Source organism: Lissotriton vulgaris, chromosome 7, assembly GCF_964263255.1.
Source record: "Lissotriton vulgaris chromosome 7, aLisVul1.2, whole genome shotgun sequence".
NCBI lineage: Eukaryota > Metazoa > Chordata > Amphibia > Caudata > Salamandridae > Lissotriton > Lissotriton vulgaris.
The window spans coordinates 769,757,428-769,777,709 of record NC_141695.1 but is presented as its reverse complement, the minus strand read 5'-3'; the positions used below and the strand labels follow the sequence as shown (position 1 = coordinate 769,777,709).

Here is a 20,282-nt window from a genome sequence, read left to right as displayed (position 1 = left end):
TTGCTCCTAGCTGAGCCCCTGGATGCATATGCTAGATATAGCACGTAAGAAGATGATCATACATTGAGCAATCAGTACACAGAGAAAGGGTTTGGATAACCTTCAGAGTCAGCGAGGGGTCATTCTGTTTGAATAGGAAGTCCCAGACATCGAGGGTTCCATCCAGCTTGGTGGTGAAGAAGACTGTGGGTCTTGCAGGGCTCCAACAGCCATCGCTAACATATGCCATGTGGTACCTGTACGAGAATATTTCAGAACAATGATTCATAATGCACTACAAACTGTTCACTCTGGGTAAACTTCATAGAGATTTCCTACAGATACAACATATTGCGACCCCCTGAGAAAAATTCACACCAGCAGAATTTTGGTAAGCTATGGCTGTTGAATGTGATGTACTTCTTCTCGTCAAAGGTAGTGAACATTGGCAAAGCCAATAGGTCTCCCTTATGCAAGGGCTATTGGCTTTGCAAATTTGTCTTAGCCATGTTACACACCCGTGTGACTGTTGTACAGCATAGCTAAATGTTAGGGCGTAGAGGAGAGTGGCATAGAGTGGAGTGTCGTAGAGTACAGCTACGTAGAGTGCAGTTGAGTGTTGAAGAGTGCAGTAGTGTAAAGAGTTGTGGAGTGGAGGGTTGTGGAATATTATAGAGTGGAGTGAAATTTAATAGAGTGGAGTGTCATGGAGTAGAGTGTCGTACGGTGGAGTGTCGTATAGTGGATTATTATACGGTGGAGTGAGATAGAGTGTCGTGGAGTAGAGTGGTGTAGAGTAGTGTAAAGTGGTGCAGATAGTGTAGAGTGGTTTAGTGTGGAGTAGACTACAGTGAAGTGGTGTAGAGTTGTCATGTGGACCCACTTGAAACAAAGGCATCTTTACGCTCACGTTTCTTAAGTTGATTTCTTTCTACAACATGGGGACTTTTGACATACATTTGTATACGTGTCAGTGCAGGATAGGTTTCTCCCAAACTGCATTTGCTTAAATTTCAACTTGGTAGGCACACTATCATGACACCTTGAACATTCTGTACAATGTAAAGAGATCACTGCACAAATGTCTTGACTTACTATTGCCCAGTAGGTGAAGATGCTATCCAACTAACCTAAATACTTACGGCCTTTCAAATGGGCACTGTTTATTATATATATGAATTCACTTCCTAGTTAAAATCAGAGGAGCACTCTGCTGACACTTAGAGGTTGCTGTATGTTAGAACTCCAGCTCAGTTGATTCCTGTCCGCTCCACGAGGGATGTCCCGCTCTACACCCAGATGGACAACCTGATGACACTTGCCCACAGGTAATGGGAAGTTAGATCACCCGACAGGGATTCTTGGCAGATCACCGACTCTAGGCCATATTAGGTTAGGGAACATTAAGTTCCCTAACATTCCACTACATATATGATAAGATATATTAATTGTTGTAGCATGATGATGGAGCTATTCATTCTCTCCGCCATTCTTCTTTTTCTAATTATGGTGATATGTTTCATTCTATTACTAATCGTAGCACACATATCTTACTGAAGAATCTCACTTTTTCATTAAATATTGAAACTACAGGTATTGTATTTCTTGTGTATTTTCTTTGTTATGCTTGAAAGTCTAAACAAAAAGGTTCTATCTAGATCTGTCACCATGATTTTCCCGGGGGATCAGGTTTATCATGTTCTGAAGTTACACACACATTTGTTACCCTGTAAGGTTAGGGGTTCGGATGGTGCACTGTGAGTTAGCAGGACTATAGGCCAACATCTTCCGAGGGGGTGCAGGGAATCATACTTACACCATCCCAACGTTTAGGTTGTCTGTCAAACACACAGCCTCGTATCTTACGAGTTAGTCATGCTTCCCAGATTTAGAAACTATATCGTTTCGACACAATAATCTTGACTTCCTTAACACATTTTGAGTTAGAAAGGTATTTTCGACCTGTGGAAAGACTGTTTCTAAAAACAGGGTATTATGAAGAGATCTTGACCGTCTGTCTTTGTCTTTGCAGTCTTTCGTTTTAATTAGCATTACTGCATCAGAAGGTGATTTCAGTTTCCTGAAAAGCAGGTAACTGTGGCTCTCTTAATATGATATCTGGGGCCATGCCATCAACCGTCGGATTGTTACAATATCCCGATTGAATCTTATACGATCCTTTCTTCTTAACACAGAAACTTGGACAAGATATGTTGTAAATTATAGAGATCACGTATTACTGATATCAAGACTTCGCCCTTTCTTGTTTCATGTTAAAAACGGCGGTGGCTGTTTTTATTCCATATCACGAAGTGGAGTAGTGTGGCTCACTGGTTAGAGGCGGCAGACCCGAGAGCAGAGGACGGCCCGGGACCAGGGTTCGATTCCCGGCGCGGCAGGTTTCTGGACCAGGGTCAGCGGACTCGATAATTCTCTCGCCTCGGTGCCCACTCTGATCAGCGATCACACTCGGCAACTCTGGGCATTAGCTTGCCTCATCTTCACTAACGGCCCCACCAGACCGCCGGGGATGCCTGGTCTCACCCTGGAGATACCCATTAAGGGACCATCTCTCAGGGAAGCCAGGAAGGGTTTCGCAGTGGTCGAAGCGCCTTGGGACCCTACGGGTAAGTAGTGCGCTATATAAATGCCTATACATTTACATTTACATTTACATTTACAATAACAGATCGTCAGAACGTTATAGGACATCAAATAACATATTTTGAGTGAGTAATCAATGTGACTTTAATTTGGTCATGCTTGCACACTTGGGTTTTGTATCTGGAGGCTTTATTTATATTGATTGTATTATCTCTCCACAGATATATCATTTATTCTATTTTTAAGATATCCAATGCTACTGATTTACTAGAATCACTATAAGTAAGTATAATCCTATATTTTAATTATGTTTAACATAGGCTAGATTTAATGCTATCAAGAGACATTACCTGCTTCTATGTCAATTATAACAAGAACCATAAAACTTTTTAAATAAGGTCTTGAAAACGATTCATAGTATATAGCATCACCTGAAATCTGACCAAATTTCATATAGGTCAAATTGGTTGGAACAATTAGATCTAAGGGGCATTTTTGCCCGTGTATATACATAATTCTGTGTCAAAACGTTACTAAATATCTCAGATATGTTCTAAAACTTAGACCAATCATGAAATGTTAGTGGTGGCTGTCCAATATACGAATACATCACTTCGAAGAATGACATGAAGCATAAAATGAGTACTGAAGTGAGACTGTATTCAATAGACTTTATTAATGCATGTCTTTCTTGTCCTTTTTACTGGCAATCTTTAAAGAAAAAAGATAATGGAAGTTGTACTACTATGGTTTCTGTATTGTTTTAATCTTTTTTGAATCAGTTTATATACTGATCTTTGCACTTGTGATGTAATAAATATGCAATTAAATATGTAATGTTTTATAACGGATGTATTCTACTATATAATCCCTTTAGGAAATACGTGGCTACTCCTGAAGAAGGCGCTGGTTCGCCGAAACGCGCGTCGATTTAATGTGCCACTAATTATGTCTGTTTTTTCTCTTGTATTGTTTTTGATTTAGTTTTATTAATATTGTGTGATTTGGTCTATATTGGATATGGACAAAAGTTTTTAAATGACATATGTATTTTATATATAAATTGTGCTAATAAAAATCAGAACCATAGTTAGTATTGTCTTACTTCTCTCAGTTGTCATTGTACGGACAAGTTGATATAATTGCCTAGGTTGTTACTTTTCATATATAATCACACAGTTTTACCACACTGCTTCAAGCCATATGACATGGCGCAGCCAAAGTTAGAGTTTGGGCTCTTATTTGGTGGATTGCCTGAGTAGTTTTCTTTTGAATTCACCTACAAAACAAAGAGGTCCGAAGTTGGTGCGAAAATCCATCTCAGCTACGTAGGGATCCCGTATTTGTATTCCCTCTTTGGCTGGCTGTTGTTATGAGCCCCAATGAACCCCAATATAGGCCTACGTGGACGCACAACCTTTTACTTACATTTGTCCTACCTTCCTCTACATAACGGCCCTAGCGCTGATCTTTTACCTAGTTACTTGCCGAATAAATGTAGTGTGGTTTTCTTCGAAGACTAGTCTCATTTATTATACATGAGGATTCTTAGTATTATATTTTAATCCCCTGCATGCAGGATTACTATCTTCTATATAATAACTCTGTTCAAAAGTCACCACTATTGTCATCCTTGGATGACAGGCCCACAGTACCATTACACATCTAGGTAGAACCTCTGAGGGTACCTTTCGGGTATAAAAGAAGAGCATCTTCCCTGGCCAGCCAGAGGAGAAAATTCCATGCTGATACAAGACACGGACATTCCTACACGCAAAAACTTCAGCACACAGTGGTCTGACATCCCTTGTGGGGTGTCCAAATCGAAACCAATCGAAACCAAGACGGAGTCCTTCATTATTTCCCATCAGGTAATGGGGTTGACTCTCTCCTAGGGGATTCATGGCTTTACACCCTACATAAATGCTAGATACATTTAGGTACACTTAGACAGGGTTATCATCTCAGGAGCACGCATGATTACTGCCATGCACATATGGAATATATTCACTGTTTTAGCACTATGGTAGAATTCTACCTTTTATTTATTCTGTCAGTATTTGCAACTAGGGGTGTGCGGAATTTGCGAAATTGCCTTTCGCAAAATTCTGCGAAATGGCAAAAAATCTCAGCGAACACGCGGAATTTTGCATGCTCGCGGAGATTTTGGGGGCGGGGCTTCTTTGCAAGTTCACATGCCTCTTGCAGCAATCCCCGTGTAGTTCCTGTGACCAGGAGGCTGCTTTCCCCTCATCTGCTGCTCTGATCGGTCTATGACCCTATCAAGAGTCTTGATAGGGTCAGAGACCGATCAGAGCAGCAGATGAGGGGAAATCATCCTCCTGGCTACAGGAACTACAAGGGGATTGCTGCATAAGGGCCAGAAGAGTTGTTTCCAGTGACCATGGTATGCGTGTCTGTAACTTTGCCACCTCACCAAAAGGCCCGAGGTCACTGGAGTGAGCTGTCAATCATAGTGGGGGAAAAGGCAGGAAGAGGTTGCATACCGTTAGTGTGTGTGGGGTGGGCCAGACAGGTGGGGCTTCTATGCAAGTTCAGTTCACATGCCTATTATTTAGGGTCAGAGACCGATCAGAGCAGCAGGTGAGGAGAAAGCAGCCTCCTGGTCACAGGAACTACACAGTGACTGCCCTTGAGAAACTTGTGGATGTAAAGACCTCCATCAAGGATTACAGCTATTTGTTATGCGGTAGATATGGGGAGAAAGCACACCTGCCTTGCCTCAACCGTGCTCACAAATTTTTTGGGCTGATTATACGTTACTGAATTTGACCTTCAACTCGGGCACCTGCTTTATTTACGTCTGTAAGTGCTTCCTGTTGAGGTTTATTTTTTGTGACAGGAGCACCGTGCCAGAAAGAATCCTGCCCTGCATATCCACGAAGATGCCACCGTTTTGTCATTTGAGACTGACACCCGCTCATGTATACGTGCCCCTGTGGGCTCATCTATGTAGGACAAACACAGCAAAAGATCAAGGCACGAATCTTGTAACACTGCAGCACAATAAGATGTGAGGTCCAGGGATCACCACTGGCCAAACATTTTAAAACTGCCAATCATGGACCAGAGGATTTACAATGGGTCATCCTTGAGAAAGTGTCCTTGGGTCCAAGGGGAGGCAATATAGGATCCATTCTGAATCTCAGGGAAAGCAAATGGATGACCCGCTTTGATTCAATTAATAATGGGCTTAACGAACAGGATGCCAGTTATGCCCAGCTAGCAGGTCTCAGTTAAAAAAGTGGTTTGAAGGCGGGCGACACACTATACCTTTAGTTATGAGCATAGATCCCCATTGTCAATTACATAATCATTATTTGTCATACTATTGCAGGACCTGGTGAAACAAATTATGACAGGAATCTTGCTTTGTGTATGTTTTTTTGTCTAACTGCAGGTCAATAACATAAGAGACCATGAACACCTATAATGTCACAACTATGCACATCTGTACTTGTTTACCATTGAGTATTATGTAAAGTTGTGGGTATTGAGGCCTTTCTATGGCCTCTTATGCTGTATGTGTCTAGCAGGCCTGAATCTAATTTTCTCCATCTGTTGCCATCGACAACAGTTGAAACTACAATGCGCTATGGGGGGGTAACTATGTACCCACTTTTCAAGACAGGATATGCTTCTTACTTATCCTTTGTGAGTGTTGTTTAATGTACCCAAGTCCGGCTTTTTGTAACATTAGCCTGGGGCTCTGAACATGTGTGTAGAATATGTCTTCACCGTGTATGAAATCTATTGTTAAACATATCGTCAACCTGTACTTTTGAACGTCTGGGCCCACAACAAGACAAGTCTCCCATTCCCTCCTTTATAATGTTTCCGAAATCTGTGCATTTCAGTACAGTCGCCAAACATCCTAGTATTGATTCCCCGCCTCGGAGGTCTATTCCTAAACACTAAACATAGCGTACTGGCTGATGGTTATTATAACGCTAATATAGCTTGTTTCGAATTGGGACTTTTTTAAGACAAACCCAGTTTATAGTTTATTTTTACTGTCTATGGACACCGGGACGCGGTGATGCGGTGTCTTGTCAGTGTCTAACGGCTGCAAATACAGGAGCTGAACACGCACACGTATTTAAGCAAGTTCCCGGCCCGCCGGCTTTCTCTGTGAATTTGGACCATCCATGGTCACTTTGAGGTGCGTCTTCAGTGATGGAATATAGCGTTCCTTGTGGGAGCGAATCCTTATGGTGAATGCATTTTGTTCTTGATTCCTACAGATTCAGGCATGGGGTTGTCTTTTTCGAGTTAACTGAACCGCAGAGGAGTGGTGAGTTTTGGCTTCTTTTCTTTCCCTATTGAGTACAACTTGGTATGTCACGGGACGGTAGAGTAAATCTTCCTTTTGCCATGTTTTTTCTAGTTTTGATGCCCTCACTTGAAAATGTGTGTGCATACCTTTGAACAGGTATTTAGTTATGGTCTAAGTTTTCCACAAGAGTCACAAGCTCTAAAGAGAGACTTTGAAGACATTCCAATTCTGAAGAAACACTGGTAAAGTTGAGAAGTACTGAGCAGAGCTCAGGAAGACTCCCTTTCACACGACGTGCGGTAGAAAATCTGAGAGCCTGAGCCTCTGGGGAGAACATTCTGGTGGGTGCTAGCGCCTAATTGGCTGTAGTTTGGACTATACAAAATGACTGGGATAGTCATAGATGTGGAAGTTTTTTGTACTGTAGCTTTTGCTACTTTACTTCCTGGTTGGTTTTTATTGGTATTTACTACATATTTATGGCATATTATTGCTTTTCTATGTACCGTGGGACTCCCACTCCTACGACGGGGAATGATACATATGTCTTGTGTCTAGCGCTTTGCGCTTTGGCTGTTTCAAAACATCAACTGATTAACTTACTCATGTCTCCGTTTGTTTTACAATTTTTTACGCAAATGAGCAGTTTCTTAATTTTAACGGCATTGGTGGAGGAAACCTTTGGTTCCTACTGATAGAAGTAATGTGTCTAGCTAATAACATGAGTCTGTACCATGCTTTTAAGCTGGCAATTGTTTAAGCCCTTCTGTATGTGGCACTCCCCTAGAATATAGACCACTTGTACATATACCTTATTTTTCAGGTTATAGCACGCTCTCTGCTCCTAGGAGCCTGCGGGCCCCCCCTTTTTCCTTGACTCAGCCCCACATTTAGGGCGGCTTTCTGGTAACTATCTGGAGCTTTTTTGCCCTTTGCCTAAGTAGGTGATTTTTCGTTAGTTTATTCTATTTTCATTTACCCTAGGTGTCCCACTCCACTCCTGCCACACGTCCTTGTCCTGTAAGGTGGAACTCAACCTACGCAGCTCGGGGGTCGAAACGTCAACTTTTGTACTTTGGCCTACCCAGGAACAACAGATTATTGTTACTGTGTTTTATCATATGGGCATGGTTAAACAACTGTTTTTATGTGGCTAAATGATATGTCTCTGTGACTTCAACTATTTAATTTGTGACCACACTGAACCCTTTAAACTGTCTACACAACTTCAATCCTCACAAAACCACTTACCTTCCCCACTTCCTCCCGTCCTTCTCTCCGGGCACAATGTTCATACCCAATGAAGAGATTTTGCATATATGTGCTCTGATGAGGATGTGAATAAACAACACAACGTCTCTCACAAATTCAATGTATAATTTTTTTCGTTGGTAAAGTACAAAGGATTGTCTGTGTTCTCTGTAGTGTGTATACTGGGACCACTTTCCCTGCAACATGCCCTTGGGAGCAGACACTTACTGACAGAACCAGGCACCAATGCAAGAGAACAGACACCAACCCATGGGAACAGACATCCACTCATGGAATAGACATCCACTCATGAAAATGCACACCCTCCCATTGTAGCAGATACTGGCTTACGGGGAAAGGCGCCCACTCATGGGAACAGAGATCCACTCATGGGAGCCAACACCCACTCATGGAAACATACACCTGTTCATGAGAACAGACACCTGCCCGTGATAACGGACACCAACTCATGGAAAATGACTTTCATTCATAGGGGCGGGCACACACTCATAGAACTAAACTCTCATGAGAACAGAAACTTAGTCATGAGACTTAGTCATGAAACAGACACCCGCTCATTGAAACAGAACTGCGCTCAATGAAACAGACTGCTGCTCATTGAAACAGATGCCCGCTCATTGAAACAGACATCTGCTCGTTGAAATAGACCCCCGCTCATTGGAATCGACACTCACTTATGAGAAAATATACTCATGGAAACAGACACTCAAGTATCAGACATTCATTCATTAGAGAAGGCATGCACACTTTAAAACAGAGACCTGTTAATGGGAAATGTTACTTACTTTCACAACAGACATCAGCTCCTATGTTGGAACGGACACACCCGCAGGAGAAAATATCCTCACAGGCAGGAATAGGCACTTACTCATAGCAAATCATACCCACCAATTAGAACATACATCCACTCATTAGAACAGACACTCGCTTATGGGAACTGAAGCCTATCTTTGGAACAGACACCAACTTGTGAGAAAAATCACCAACCAACTCATTGGAGAAGACCCTCATTAATGATACAATTCTGTTCCGCTGCGGATAGCAGAAGTTTTGACTTTTTCGCATTCCGCGCGGAACGCAAAAATGCAGAAATTTTGCGAGTTCCGCAAGCGGAACAGAATTTTCCGCCCACCCCTATTTTGCAACCATATATATCTGTTTCTGTCTAAGTATTGTTACAGCACACATATTTTATAGTAGAATTACGCTGGTTCAATAAATGCAGATTGAAAACGTCCCCATCGTTTATGCTGTGTATTTCTCTGAGTCCAAGTGAGCACGACTGACTGTGCAAAAAGTAGTACACTGTTTCCACGATCCCTGAAGAAACTATTCACCCCTTGGTAAGGTGGGGGGCTTATGGTGGCAAGTTGGTCTAAGGGCTAACACATCTTTCAGGGGTGTCTGGAATCAGTCTGGACACCAATCCATTAGTTTATGTTGTCTAAACATGCATATCCTAGATAGATTTATAGGAACTACACAACATTGCACCCAACATGGGGCTTGGTTCTAATTTATTGGTAAAATCTGAGTAGTTCAGAAGTGCTTTCTCTGAGACCCCTGCTCATATTTTCCCAGAGACGTCTGGGGTGGGAAGGGAAAAGTCCACCGCAGCTGAGTAGGTACATCCTATGTATTGGCTGTAGGTTTGTTCAAGCTTGAAGGATTATAGTTCCCCACATTGTGTAAAACTTTATCTCTTCCTCTATAAAAACTTCGCCCATAATGTCTCAAACAGCAGAAAGTAATGCGAGTCTAGCAGTTGTCGAATATAGGGGAGAATTACCTCTAATCCTGTGCCAATCACCTTGGGAGTAGATGGATCGGTAGGGGAGCCTGATGTTATACTATGTGCTATCTTTTTCAAATCTTCTAGAGGGGGGCAGAAAAATTGTTGGATACTGTTTTTGCCACAATCTTGTATTTGCTCCTGATGTTGTATACAACCATTCCGAGCGTCAGGAATCATAAATCTTGGATACTTTTTCAGCAAAAAACTCTGCAATCTCATTGCATGCCTCTACTGAACCTGAGATTGGGGTTATTGTTCTCTCTAATGAGGATATCTCTTTAAATTTTCTAAATAGTTTCCTTGATGAGTTGTCTGCTGACTCGATTCTATCTGAGTAATACATCACACACACTTTCTTTATGAGTGAATGATATTGTCTAAGCTTGATTTTATATATTATTTTCTCTGACACTGAGAAGCTTTCTCTCCACTTTCGTTATTGCTTTTTGCATGCCTTTCTGGCCAACCACAAAGTTTCGTTGAACCAAGGCGCGCTCTTTAACTGCCTCTGTGGAGTGCTGTTGGTCCATGGCGCTGCCACATCTAATGCATCCGTAATCCATTTGTCTAACCCTAGGCTTACTTCATTGCTGTTATTGCCTATGACAAGATGGTTTGCTAGTAAGGCCTTGAGTGGTGCAGAGTAGATTTCAGTGGCAAAGAGTGCAGTGGCATAGAGTGCATTCATAAAGAGTAGTGTCAGAGTGTAGTGGTGTAGAGTGCAGTGGTGTAGAGTGCAGTGGCATAGAAAGCAATAAAATGGAGAGCAGTGACAGAAAGTGCACTGTTGTAGAGTGTACTGTCATAGAGTGCAGTGGTGTAGAGAGCTCTGGTGTATAGTGGTGCAGAAAGCAGTGACGTAGAGTATAGTGGTACAGAGTAGAATAGAGTACCAGAAAGTGCAGTGGTGTGGAGCACAATAGTGTAGAGTGACGTAACATGCAGTGGAAAAGAGTAGAATTCTGTGGAGTACAGTGGCGTTAAGTGCAGTGGTGCAAAGTAGTTGGCATAGGTACAGCTGCATAGGATGCAGGGGTTTAGAGTAGAGTGGCGCAGTGTAGAGTGGAGTGGCGTATAAAGTGGTGCAGCGTAGTGTGGAGTGGCACAGAGTGGAGTAGAGTGGCACTGAGTGTAGTAGCATAGAGTAGACTGTTTCACAGTGGAGTTAAGTGGCGTACAGTGGAGTGTTGCAGGTTAGAGTGGAGTGGTATAGAGTAGTGGCGTAGAGTGCAGTGGCATAGAGTGCAGAGCTGCAGAGGGAAGCGGTATAGAATGGAGTGGTGTAGAGTGGAGTAGCCCAGACTGGAGTGGGGTAGAGTGCAGTAGCAAAGTGCGCAGTGGCAAAGTGTGCAGTGGCAAAGCATAGAGTGGGGCAGGGTGCACTGGTATAGAGTACAGTGGTGCAGAGAGGCATAGAGTGAAATGCCATAGAAGGCAGAGTCAGAGTGCAGTGGTGCACTGTCATGTGCCTGAGTTAGGCCCGCTAGGAATTATTGCCATTCTTGCATGTATGCGACCCTTTTTTAGGTCTCGCCTGCGTTGCAGTGCATGCGCTGCACGACCTTGGCGAGATCTATAGTCGGTTTTGTGTCGGGCTTCTTTGGAAGTGGGGTTGGTGTCCGCCCTGTTTCCCTTAGGCCCCGCCCACCCGGACTGGACTCGTCGTCGCTTGCTGGTCATGCACTCTGCGTCTTTCCACTTCTCCCGTGGTGGGCGTGTCAGCACCTGTTCTTCTCAGCGTCATCCAGCATCTCAGCAAGCTTCCTGGCCTCTGTGGCGGGCTCATTGCACTCACCAGTGCTTCTTTTTGTTGGTAAAGTTTAGTGGGCCAAGTGTTTCCTTTTACTGAGACTCAGGGGAGACGGTGAGGTCTTTTATCTGCAAGCAGAGAGGACGATTTCTTTTTTTACACCCTGAGCGAGGATGAGGTGCAGGGGTAGAAAGGTTTTGTACAAAAACCTGCATTTTTTAAGGCAGTACCAATCGCCGGGGAAGGAATGAGGAATGTGCACTGTTTGCTGTTCTGCCACATGTGTGAGCCGAGGCTGTAGAAGATGTTAAGAACATGCTGCCTAAGTTTGGACATTTTGAGTGTGTTGGGATTAGAAAAGAGCCCGGGGATACAAAGGACGAGGGCCATAGTGCTTAGAAGGAAAGGCCCATCTTTCAGAGTCATGAGCTCAAACTAGGGCAAAACGCACACACCCACACCCTAGCGCTATGAGACCTATGGGTGAGATAGGCGCTTAACAAAAACCAATACATACATACATACATACATACACACACACTGAGGTCACGTGGATGGACAAACACACAACGCACACACATCCATGAAAACTTAACAGGTAACACTTCACTCACAAGCACATACAGGTACATGTATGAAACATATAGGCTCACACAAGTACACACCGGAGGATGAGCATCTAGACACCTACAGCATTCACACACACAGTGTACAACACACAGAACACAATCACGAACATGTGTACACTCGCATCAATGAATGCTCATGTCAAGCTTAACACACCTTAGACGAACACCGACACAGAAAGCTGCCTACATATTAGCACGCACACACAACACACACACACATATTTATCCAAGGCTGTAATTCTGCCTGCTCCAGCCATCCCTGAATAATTCAAGTTGTGTTTGCTGGAGATGACTTGTCTTGACACTAGAGTACCAAGACATGTTATGTGATGGTCAGATGAATATTGTGCAGAACCAAGATGAAATACAAGTTACGCTTGCATAGTTTCATGTTATTCCAGTAATACTGTATCACACTTGTTACATGAAATCACGCTATTATGCCACATCAAGTAATTACACACTGTTGCAGCAAAGAATTAGCACAAGGGCATGGGAACAACACTTCTGTAAAGCGGGCGGCTGCTGTTTGCGGGGCTTGTGGTGTTGGTGCTTTTATAGTATGGACTACACCCTCGTGTTTAAAATACACACAATTCATGCTGAAACCTAAGGGAGATTAATCTTTATCTTTATGTGCCTCCAGTGGGTATCCATATGACCTTGGTGAATAAAGTAGTAACTATAGTTTGCCCTTATGCTCCACTCCATTGCTCTCTGTTGCAGAAAACACGCCAGAGGCTCCATTGCGTTGGCAAACATTGTGGGTGACAGCGTATTACTTTCACATGTTCCTCTAACTATATTAAAACAATCCAAAATTATCTATCCTATGTGTACTCTAGCTCTTGGGGTCAACTACAGCAAAAACATCTAGCCAAGGAACTCAAGACCAATGCCCATACTTTTAAGAACTTCCATTAAGTAAGGCCAGGAATCAAAGGCATTTCCGATATAGCGAGACACAGCGACCTATAGCTCTGTCGTGCATGCTGCACCGTAGACAAAACAGATCAGGCGTCTATGGTTAAATAAGGTACTTCTAGTTGGAATGAACCCATTTTGATTTGGGTGGATCAGAATCTGGGTTACAGGCAGCTACTGGTTGTCATTTCATCAAATCAGAATGTTGTAATTCTGATATAATAGTGAAAACACTTGCACATCTTCTTCACTGCACTGTTTAGCAATAATTTGAAGGCGTCTCAGGCCGGTTTCTTCCTCTGATATTTACAATCTAACAAGTGGTCGAGTAGGCCCTTCATTGCAATGCAATAGGTCTCATGCTTGAGAGACTTTAACACCATGCGCGCTTCGCGTTTTCCCGCTGTGCGCTGACTTTTGCGAAAACCCGCGGTTCATGACGAGCTCAACTCGTCATGAGCGTACGACAGGCGTAACTCATGACGAGCTGAGCTCGTCATGAGCATCGAAGGGGTTAAGCTATTGTAAATGACTTAGGCCTAGATGTAGGTAATAGCTAATTACCGAATGGTAAATACCGAATTTTACCGATTCGGTATTTACTATTCGGTAATTGCTATGTAGGTAAAAAATTCTGTAAAAATACCGAATCGGTAAGATTCTGTAAATACCGATTCGGTAATTACCGAATCAGTATTAGCCATTGATTCCTATGGGCCTTGAAGCCCATAGGATTCAATAGCAAATACCGATTCAGTAATTACCGAATCGGTAAAATTACCGATTTTACAAGGGGGACAGGGTGTCACTTTGACACCCGGTTGCACCCCTGTTTCTGGCTTGTGTGCCATGTGACACACATACATGCCCTTAGGGCATGTCTGTGTGCCACATGGCACAGGTGTACATGCACAGATGTGCATGTACACTGGAATTCGTTATTTACCATGGAATAGTATTCCATGGTAAATAACGATTCGGTAAGGACCTGTGGCACTGATTACAGTGCCACCTACATATTGATTTACAGAATCGGTAAATTTACCGATTCGGTATTTTACTGTTTCTGTAAATTTACCAAATCGGTAAATTTACCGATTCTGTAACATTAAGGCCACCTACATGTCAAATCCCAAATACCGGTCGGTAACGGCCTAAATCGGCCGTTACCGACCGGTATTTGGCGACCTACATCTGGCCCCATGCCTTTTATTTATATTTTAAAATACAAAACATAAATAAAAGGCACTGTAATTTACAATGCCAATAGCTCAAACTTGTGTGAATGCGAGACCTATTGCATTGCAAATGATTGTCCTAAAGTTGCTGTCTCTTTGTCGCATTGACGTTTGACACATATTTTGCATTTGTGATGCATGGACTGGTTTCGCAGAAACATTGACATTGTTGACACGGAACACTTTGTGAGAATACTATCACACTGCATTGACTTAATTGCAAGGCCTCTCACATGAGTAATACAAATGTGTTTATTATTACATCCATGTGGCGACACAGCTATCTGTAGAACACAAACAATGGTTGCCTGATCACAATCTTGGCCTGAGGCAAGAATGCCATTTTCTATATGTAGCCTTTTCTTTCTTAACGCGATGAGATACTTCTGCTGACTTTTGAGGGGGCCCCTGCAGCCACTGACATCTTAGTGAGTGGTGTCCAGTTTGTGACCAAGACTGGGTCATACACTCTTCCCCACCAGGTAAAGAGGTTAGATATTCCAGACTGTTTTTTTTTGGCAGATCATACATTCACACCCAAGACACATAGGTTATGGTTCGCATCGTAGGGGTATGCTCGATTGTTATAATCTTTTATTTGTATGCATATATAACCTGTATCAAGAAGCTGGTGGAACTCTTTTTTTTAATCACTGTGTTGACACTCACTATAACTTTTATCTACTTCTGTCTATTAATCATCACAGCCCATATTTTCTATACAAGAATCACTTTGGTTCAATAAATATTGAAAAAGTCCCTTTGTGTAATCTTTGTATATTTCTCTGAGCAAAAGAAAGCACAGGTGACTGAGCGAACGTTTGAAGTCTGTCACCACGGTTCCTGAATGAACAGAGTTGGCATGTTCAGTGGTTGACAGAAATGTTTGCTCCCTATTCAGGCTAACAGTAATTTAATGGATGACATATCCTACAGGGGTGCAAAAAATCAGTCTGGCACCATCCTAAGATCATGCCTTCTGAAAAAACGCAGATACTATTGATTAGTGGAAACTACCCTACAGCTTAGTAGATTAGAGTGGCATAACATGCATTAGTTTAGAGTGCAGTAGAGTAATGCAGAGTAGAGTGCAGTGGCATAGAATAAAGTGATACAGATTAGAGCAGCGTAGAGTTCAGTGGCACAGAGTGCAGAGTAGAGTGTCATAGAGGGCAGTAGTGTGAAGTAGAGTGCAGTGATAAAGAGTGGTACAGAGTAAAGTGAAATACAGTGCAATTGTGTAGAGTAGATTGGTGTAGAGTGTAGTGGAGTATAGTGGCATACAGTGCAGTGGTGCAGAGTGCATTGCCACTGAGTGCAGTGGCGTCGAGTGTATTGGTTTTGGGTAAAGTGGTGTAGTGTGCATTAGTGTAGAGTGTGCAGTGGTGTAGTGTGCAGTGATGTAGAGTGCAGCGGTGTGGAACAGAGTGGTGTAGTGTGGGAGAGTGGAGTGGCGCAGAGTGGAATAGAGTGGCGTACACTGTAGTGGAGTAGAGTAGATCGTTTCATAGTAGAGTTCAGTGGTATAGAGTAGAATGCCATAGAGTGCAATGGTGCAAAGTAGATTACAGTGGCTTTTTTTTGTGGATTGGCGTAGAGTGGAGCGATGCAGAGTAGAGTTGCGGAGAGTGCAAGACATAGAGTAGAGTGGCAGAGAGTACAATATTGCAGAATATACTGTCTTAGAGTGCATTGGTGTACAGTAGAGTAGTGTGGAGTGGCTTAGAGAACAGTGACATAGAGTTCAGTGAGGCAGAGAAAAATAGGGTGGCATAGAGTACAATAGCATAGAGTGAAGTGGCGTAGAGTTACGTGGTGTATTGTGCATTGGCATAGAGTGCAATGGAATATAGTGGTGCAGAGTAGAGTGGAGTGGTGCTGAGTGAAGTTGCACCAAGTGCAGTGGCGTAGAGCAGATTGTTTCAGAGTAGAGCGCAGTGGTGCAGAGTAGATTAGAGTGGCGTAGAGGGGATTGGTTTAGAGTGCACTGGCGTTCAGTGGAGTGGTACAAAGGAGAGTGCATTGGCATAGACTGAATTGTTGCAGAGTAGGGCGGCATAGAGTGGGGTGGTTTGGAGTGGTGTAGAGTGCAGTGGCGCATAGTAAAGTAGTGTGGGGTAGAGTGCATTGGCACAGAGTAGAGTGGAGTGGTATAGAGTAAAGAGGTGTAGAGTGGAGTGGTGCAGATAAGAGTGCAGTGATTCAGAGTGTAGTGACGTAGTGTGGTATAGTGCAGACTAGAGTGCATTTGCATAGAGTGGTGTAGAGTGGAGTGTGGTAAGGTGGAGTATGCATGGTATGGTAGCATACTGTCATTACAGACTCCACATCTTCAATTGAAATGACCATTACATTTACACTCACATACAATTTTACTGATACAAGTATACATCGCACAAACGATAATGTGTGGAAATGTCATCACCCAACGTATAGATTTGATCGTCAGCACAGTTCATTGACAGACATTTAAATGTTGTTGTGTGCTAGAAAATAAACATTGTACAGCCTTCCTCAAGCAGCGCCCAGAAGCCAGCATGATTGTCAGAGAAAGAAAAAATAAACTCCAGGCTTCCTGAAAGACACAGCCTGATATTTGACCTCTGTCTTTGAATGCACAGCAAACGTGACCAGATAAAAACAAGATTTAAAGGCCTCTATATAGAAAGCGAGTTTGCGGAAGAATACAGTAAACATGGTTTGGGCAACAGGAAGGATGAACTCGAGCTGGACAGCCTAAAGCAAATAATGCCAGAAAATAGAAAGCCAGAAAATGTGAGCTACAAACTACACAGCCAATGGTAAGATATGGACGGAATGCATTCCTAGGTCAACTTTCTGAATGTTCCCAAGATGTCTTTAACACCTTGGCTGCTAGGCGTTTTCCCCCCCCTGTGCTGGAAATTGCTTTATTACTTTATTTATGACGAGCTCAGCTCGTCATCAGCACAGCTCAACTGTGCATCATGACGAGCTGAGCTCGTCATGAGCATCGAAAGGGTTAAAAACTAGACAACTTTGCTGTCTGGCAGGTTGCGACCTAAAAATGTGTTAATAATTTATATGACACATGAGTTGTCTGTTCCATAGATTAATTAGGTGTTAAAGTGCTTCAGATGTGCTAACATGGTAGGTGATCAAAGAAGTGACACAGGTAGGTGATTGTTGATAACAAGAACAACTTAGATGGCCCATATGTTGATACCACATATGTAACCACTTCCAAATCTTCATATTTACAAATACCATTAGCTAGTTGTCTCTTAAATGACCATTCTGTCTCCTGCTGAAGGACACTACATGCAAGCCCTTTGACTGCTCTACCTTAAATTCAGATAAGACTCTTTGCTCGTGTAATGGCGGTAGACAGACAGAAGAGGAGAGGGAAGAGGCAAGCATTGTGCTGGTTATAAGGAAGGGGCAGTCTATGGCTTTAAAGGCAATGATCCGTCTTAAAAGAAGACAGAAGGCTGTCCAAAGCACCATCATCGGGCAATGCTCATTCTTCATTTTTTTTTAAATAATCACACCTTATAATAATTGAATATGTATTGCTGGTTAGGTACCAAAGATATGGATTTAATCAGTTTAAAACAATGTTTGAATGAGTTCCCAGTGACACCCTGCTCATCTGTATTATTTGAAAGATTAATCATTGTAAATGAATGTTCTAAAAAACGCTACATCATTCAATCATTCTTTGTGACCTACTGTAAGCATTCCAGTGGTGTCTGTCATTGAAAAGAGCATTGAAAAGTGTCACCTACTTGGTCCACATGATGGAGGACTCTCGACTGTCTTCTGACCATATCCGTGCTGTCCAGTCTCCTACCGTCATGAAGTTCTTAGGGAAGAAAGCGTTCCTCTGCAATGCATAAATCGGGCCATGGTGACCACTGTAGGTGTTCACAATTTTCTCAGCAGGCGTCTTCGCTTTGCGGTTACAGGATATCACCATTCCCTGCTCCGTCCCCACCATGAACTTGGTTGGCTGTTAGTGAAAATACATTAAAAGAATCGTAGCTCAAAATATAGAATTAACAGCTGCTTGGGTGAATGAAGGTGACTGCTCATATTAACCCCTTCGCTGCTAGGCCTCCCCCATGTGCTAAGCCTTTTATGGGCTATTTGGGGTGTTCACGCGTAGGCCCCTGTAACCTTTTGATCACATAAGGTATCCATGCCAAATTTTCGTACTTTTCTTCTAACATCATAGGAATTTTAAAGGTACCCAGGGTTTGTTGATTATACCAGGAGGGAAACCCAGAAATTAGCCAAAATACAGCTAATTTTCATTTTTTTTTTTTAAATGGGAAAAAAGTGCTGCAGATGAAAGAGTCTGGTTTTCTCCTGTAAATGTTATTAACAAAGAGTTTGTGGGGCTGAAATCTCCATCTTCCCAACTTTCAGGGGCTGACAGACTTTTGTAAGAAAACAAAACTTTTTTACACAGTTTTGACATTTTACTGGGAAATTGCCTATTTTTGCAAATTTTTGTGCTTTCAACCGCCTTCCAGTTAATGGTAGAAATGGGTATGAAAGCAATAATGGATCCTAGAAAGCTAAACATTTTGGAAAAGTATATACAATTCTGATTTTAGCAAGGGGTAATTTATGTAGATCCTTCAAGGTTTTTATAGAATCTAACAGTTGAAAATAGGAAAATTTAAAATGAGTTGAAAAAAACAGCCATGTGTGCCAACGTTTTCACCTGTAACGTCTTCTAAGTATGCCAGATATTTTAAAGCAATATAGGGTTACATCCGCTGCACCCTTTTGGTTGTGGGGATATATAGGACCTGTAGGTTTACCAAGAACCCGATGAACCCAGAGCCAATAACTGAGCAGCATCTTGCAATGGTTTTTTATTGTGTATCGGGTATATAGCAAATATGGGAAAATATAAACAATGAAAAATCGGTATGAAAGACACCTAAGTATTTCTGAAATAGGAACAAATATAGAGTTTAGAAACAGTAGCTATTTGCACATCTCCAAAATGGTGGGTACCCATAATAGCAGGTGAATTACAAAGTGACTTCTTTTTTACACATTGTCTTACATTTGGAAGGCAGAAATGCATCAAAAGTCAATAGGTAATAACAGTTGCTCTACAATTCTGTATTCACCCTTAGTTTCCAGATAAAAATGGTACCTGACTTGTGTGGGTAGGCCTAGTGCCCACAATAGGAAATAGCCTAAAACGCAACGTGGACACTCCACATTTTTACAGTGCAAACAGACCATTTTTTGCAAAGTGCCTAGCTGTGGATTTTGAACCCTTGCTCAGCCGGCATCTAAGGAACCCTAGCAAACCTGTAAATTTTTGAAAACTAGAGGAATCTATGCTGGGGTGACATGTGTGGCTCTCACCAAGTTGTGTTACCCAGAATTCCTTGCAAACCTCAAAATCTATAAAAAAACAAACAAACATTTTCCTCACATTACTGTGATAGATTTCTGGAATCTGTGTGGATCCACATAGTTTCACCCACCCCGTATTCCCCAGAGTCTTCCGATAAAAATGATACCTCACTTGTGTGGGTAGGCCTAGTGCCCGCAACAGGAAACAGCCCAAAACACAAAGTGGACACACTACATTTTTAAAGTGAAAACTGACCTTTTTTTGCAAAGTGCCTAGCTGTAGATTTTGAACCCTAGCTCTGCCGGCATCTAGGGAAACCTAGCAAACCTATATATTTTTTAAAACTAGACACCTATGGAAATCCAGGCTTGGGGTACCTGTCTGCCTCTCACCAAGTTCTGTTACCCAGAATCGCTTGCAAACCTCAAA

General features: G+C 42.5%; 1 protein-coding gene across 3 annotated transcripts in view; it reads right to left on the bottom strand.

The window, feature by feature from the left end:
- DNAI2 (dynein axonemal intermediate chain 2) overlaps nucleotides 1-20,282 on the bottom strand; it is a 277,331-nt gene that overhangs the window by 155,460 nt on the left and 101,589 nt on the right. For all 3 annotated transcript variants that reach the window (XM_086928785.1, XM_086928783.1, XM_086928784.1), the window contains exons 8-9: nucleotides 18,256-18,479; nucleotides 101-236 (exon numbers count right to left, since the gene is read on the bottom strand). In XM_086928785.1, coding sequence (XP_086784911.1) covers nucleotides 101-236; nucleotides 18,256-18,479 — 360 coding nt within the window. The remainder of the gene's footprint in view (nucleotides 1-100; nucleotides 237-18,255; nucleotides 18,480-20,282) is intronic.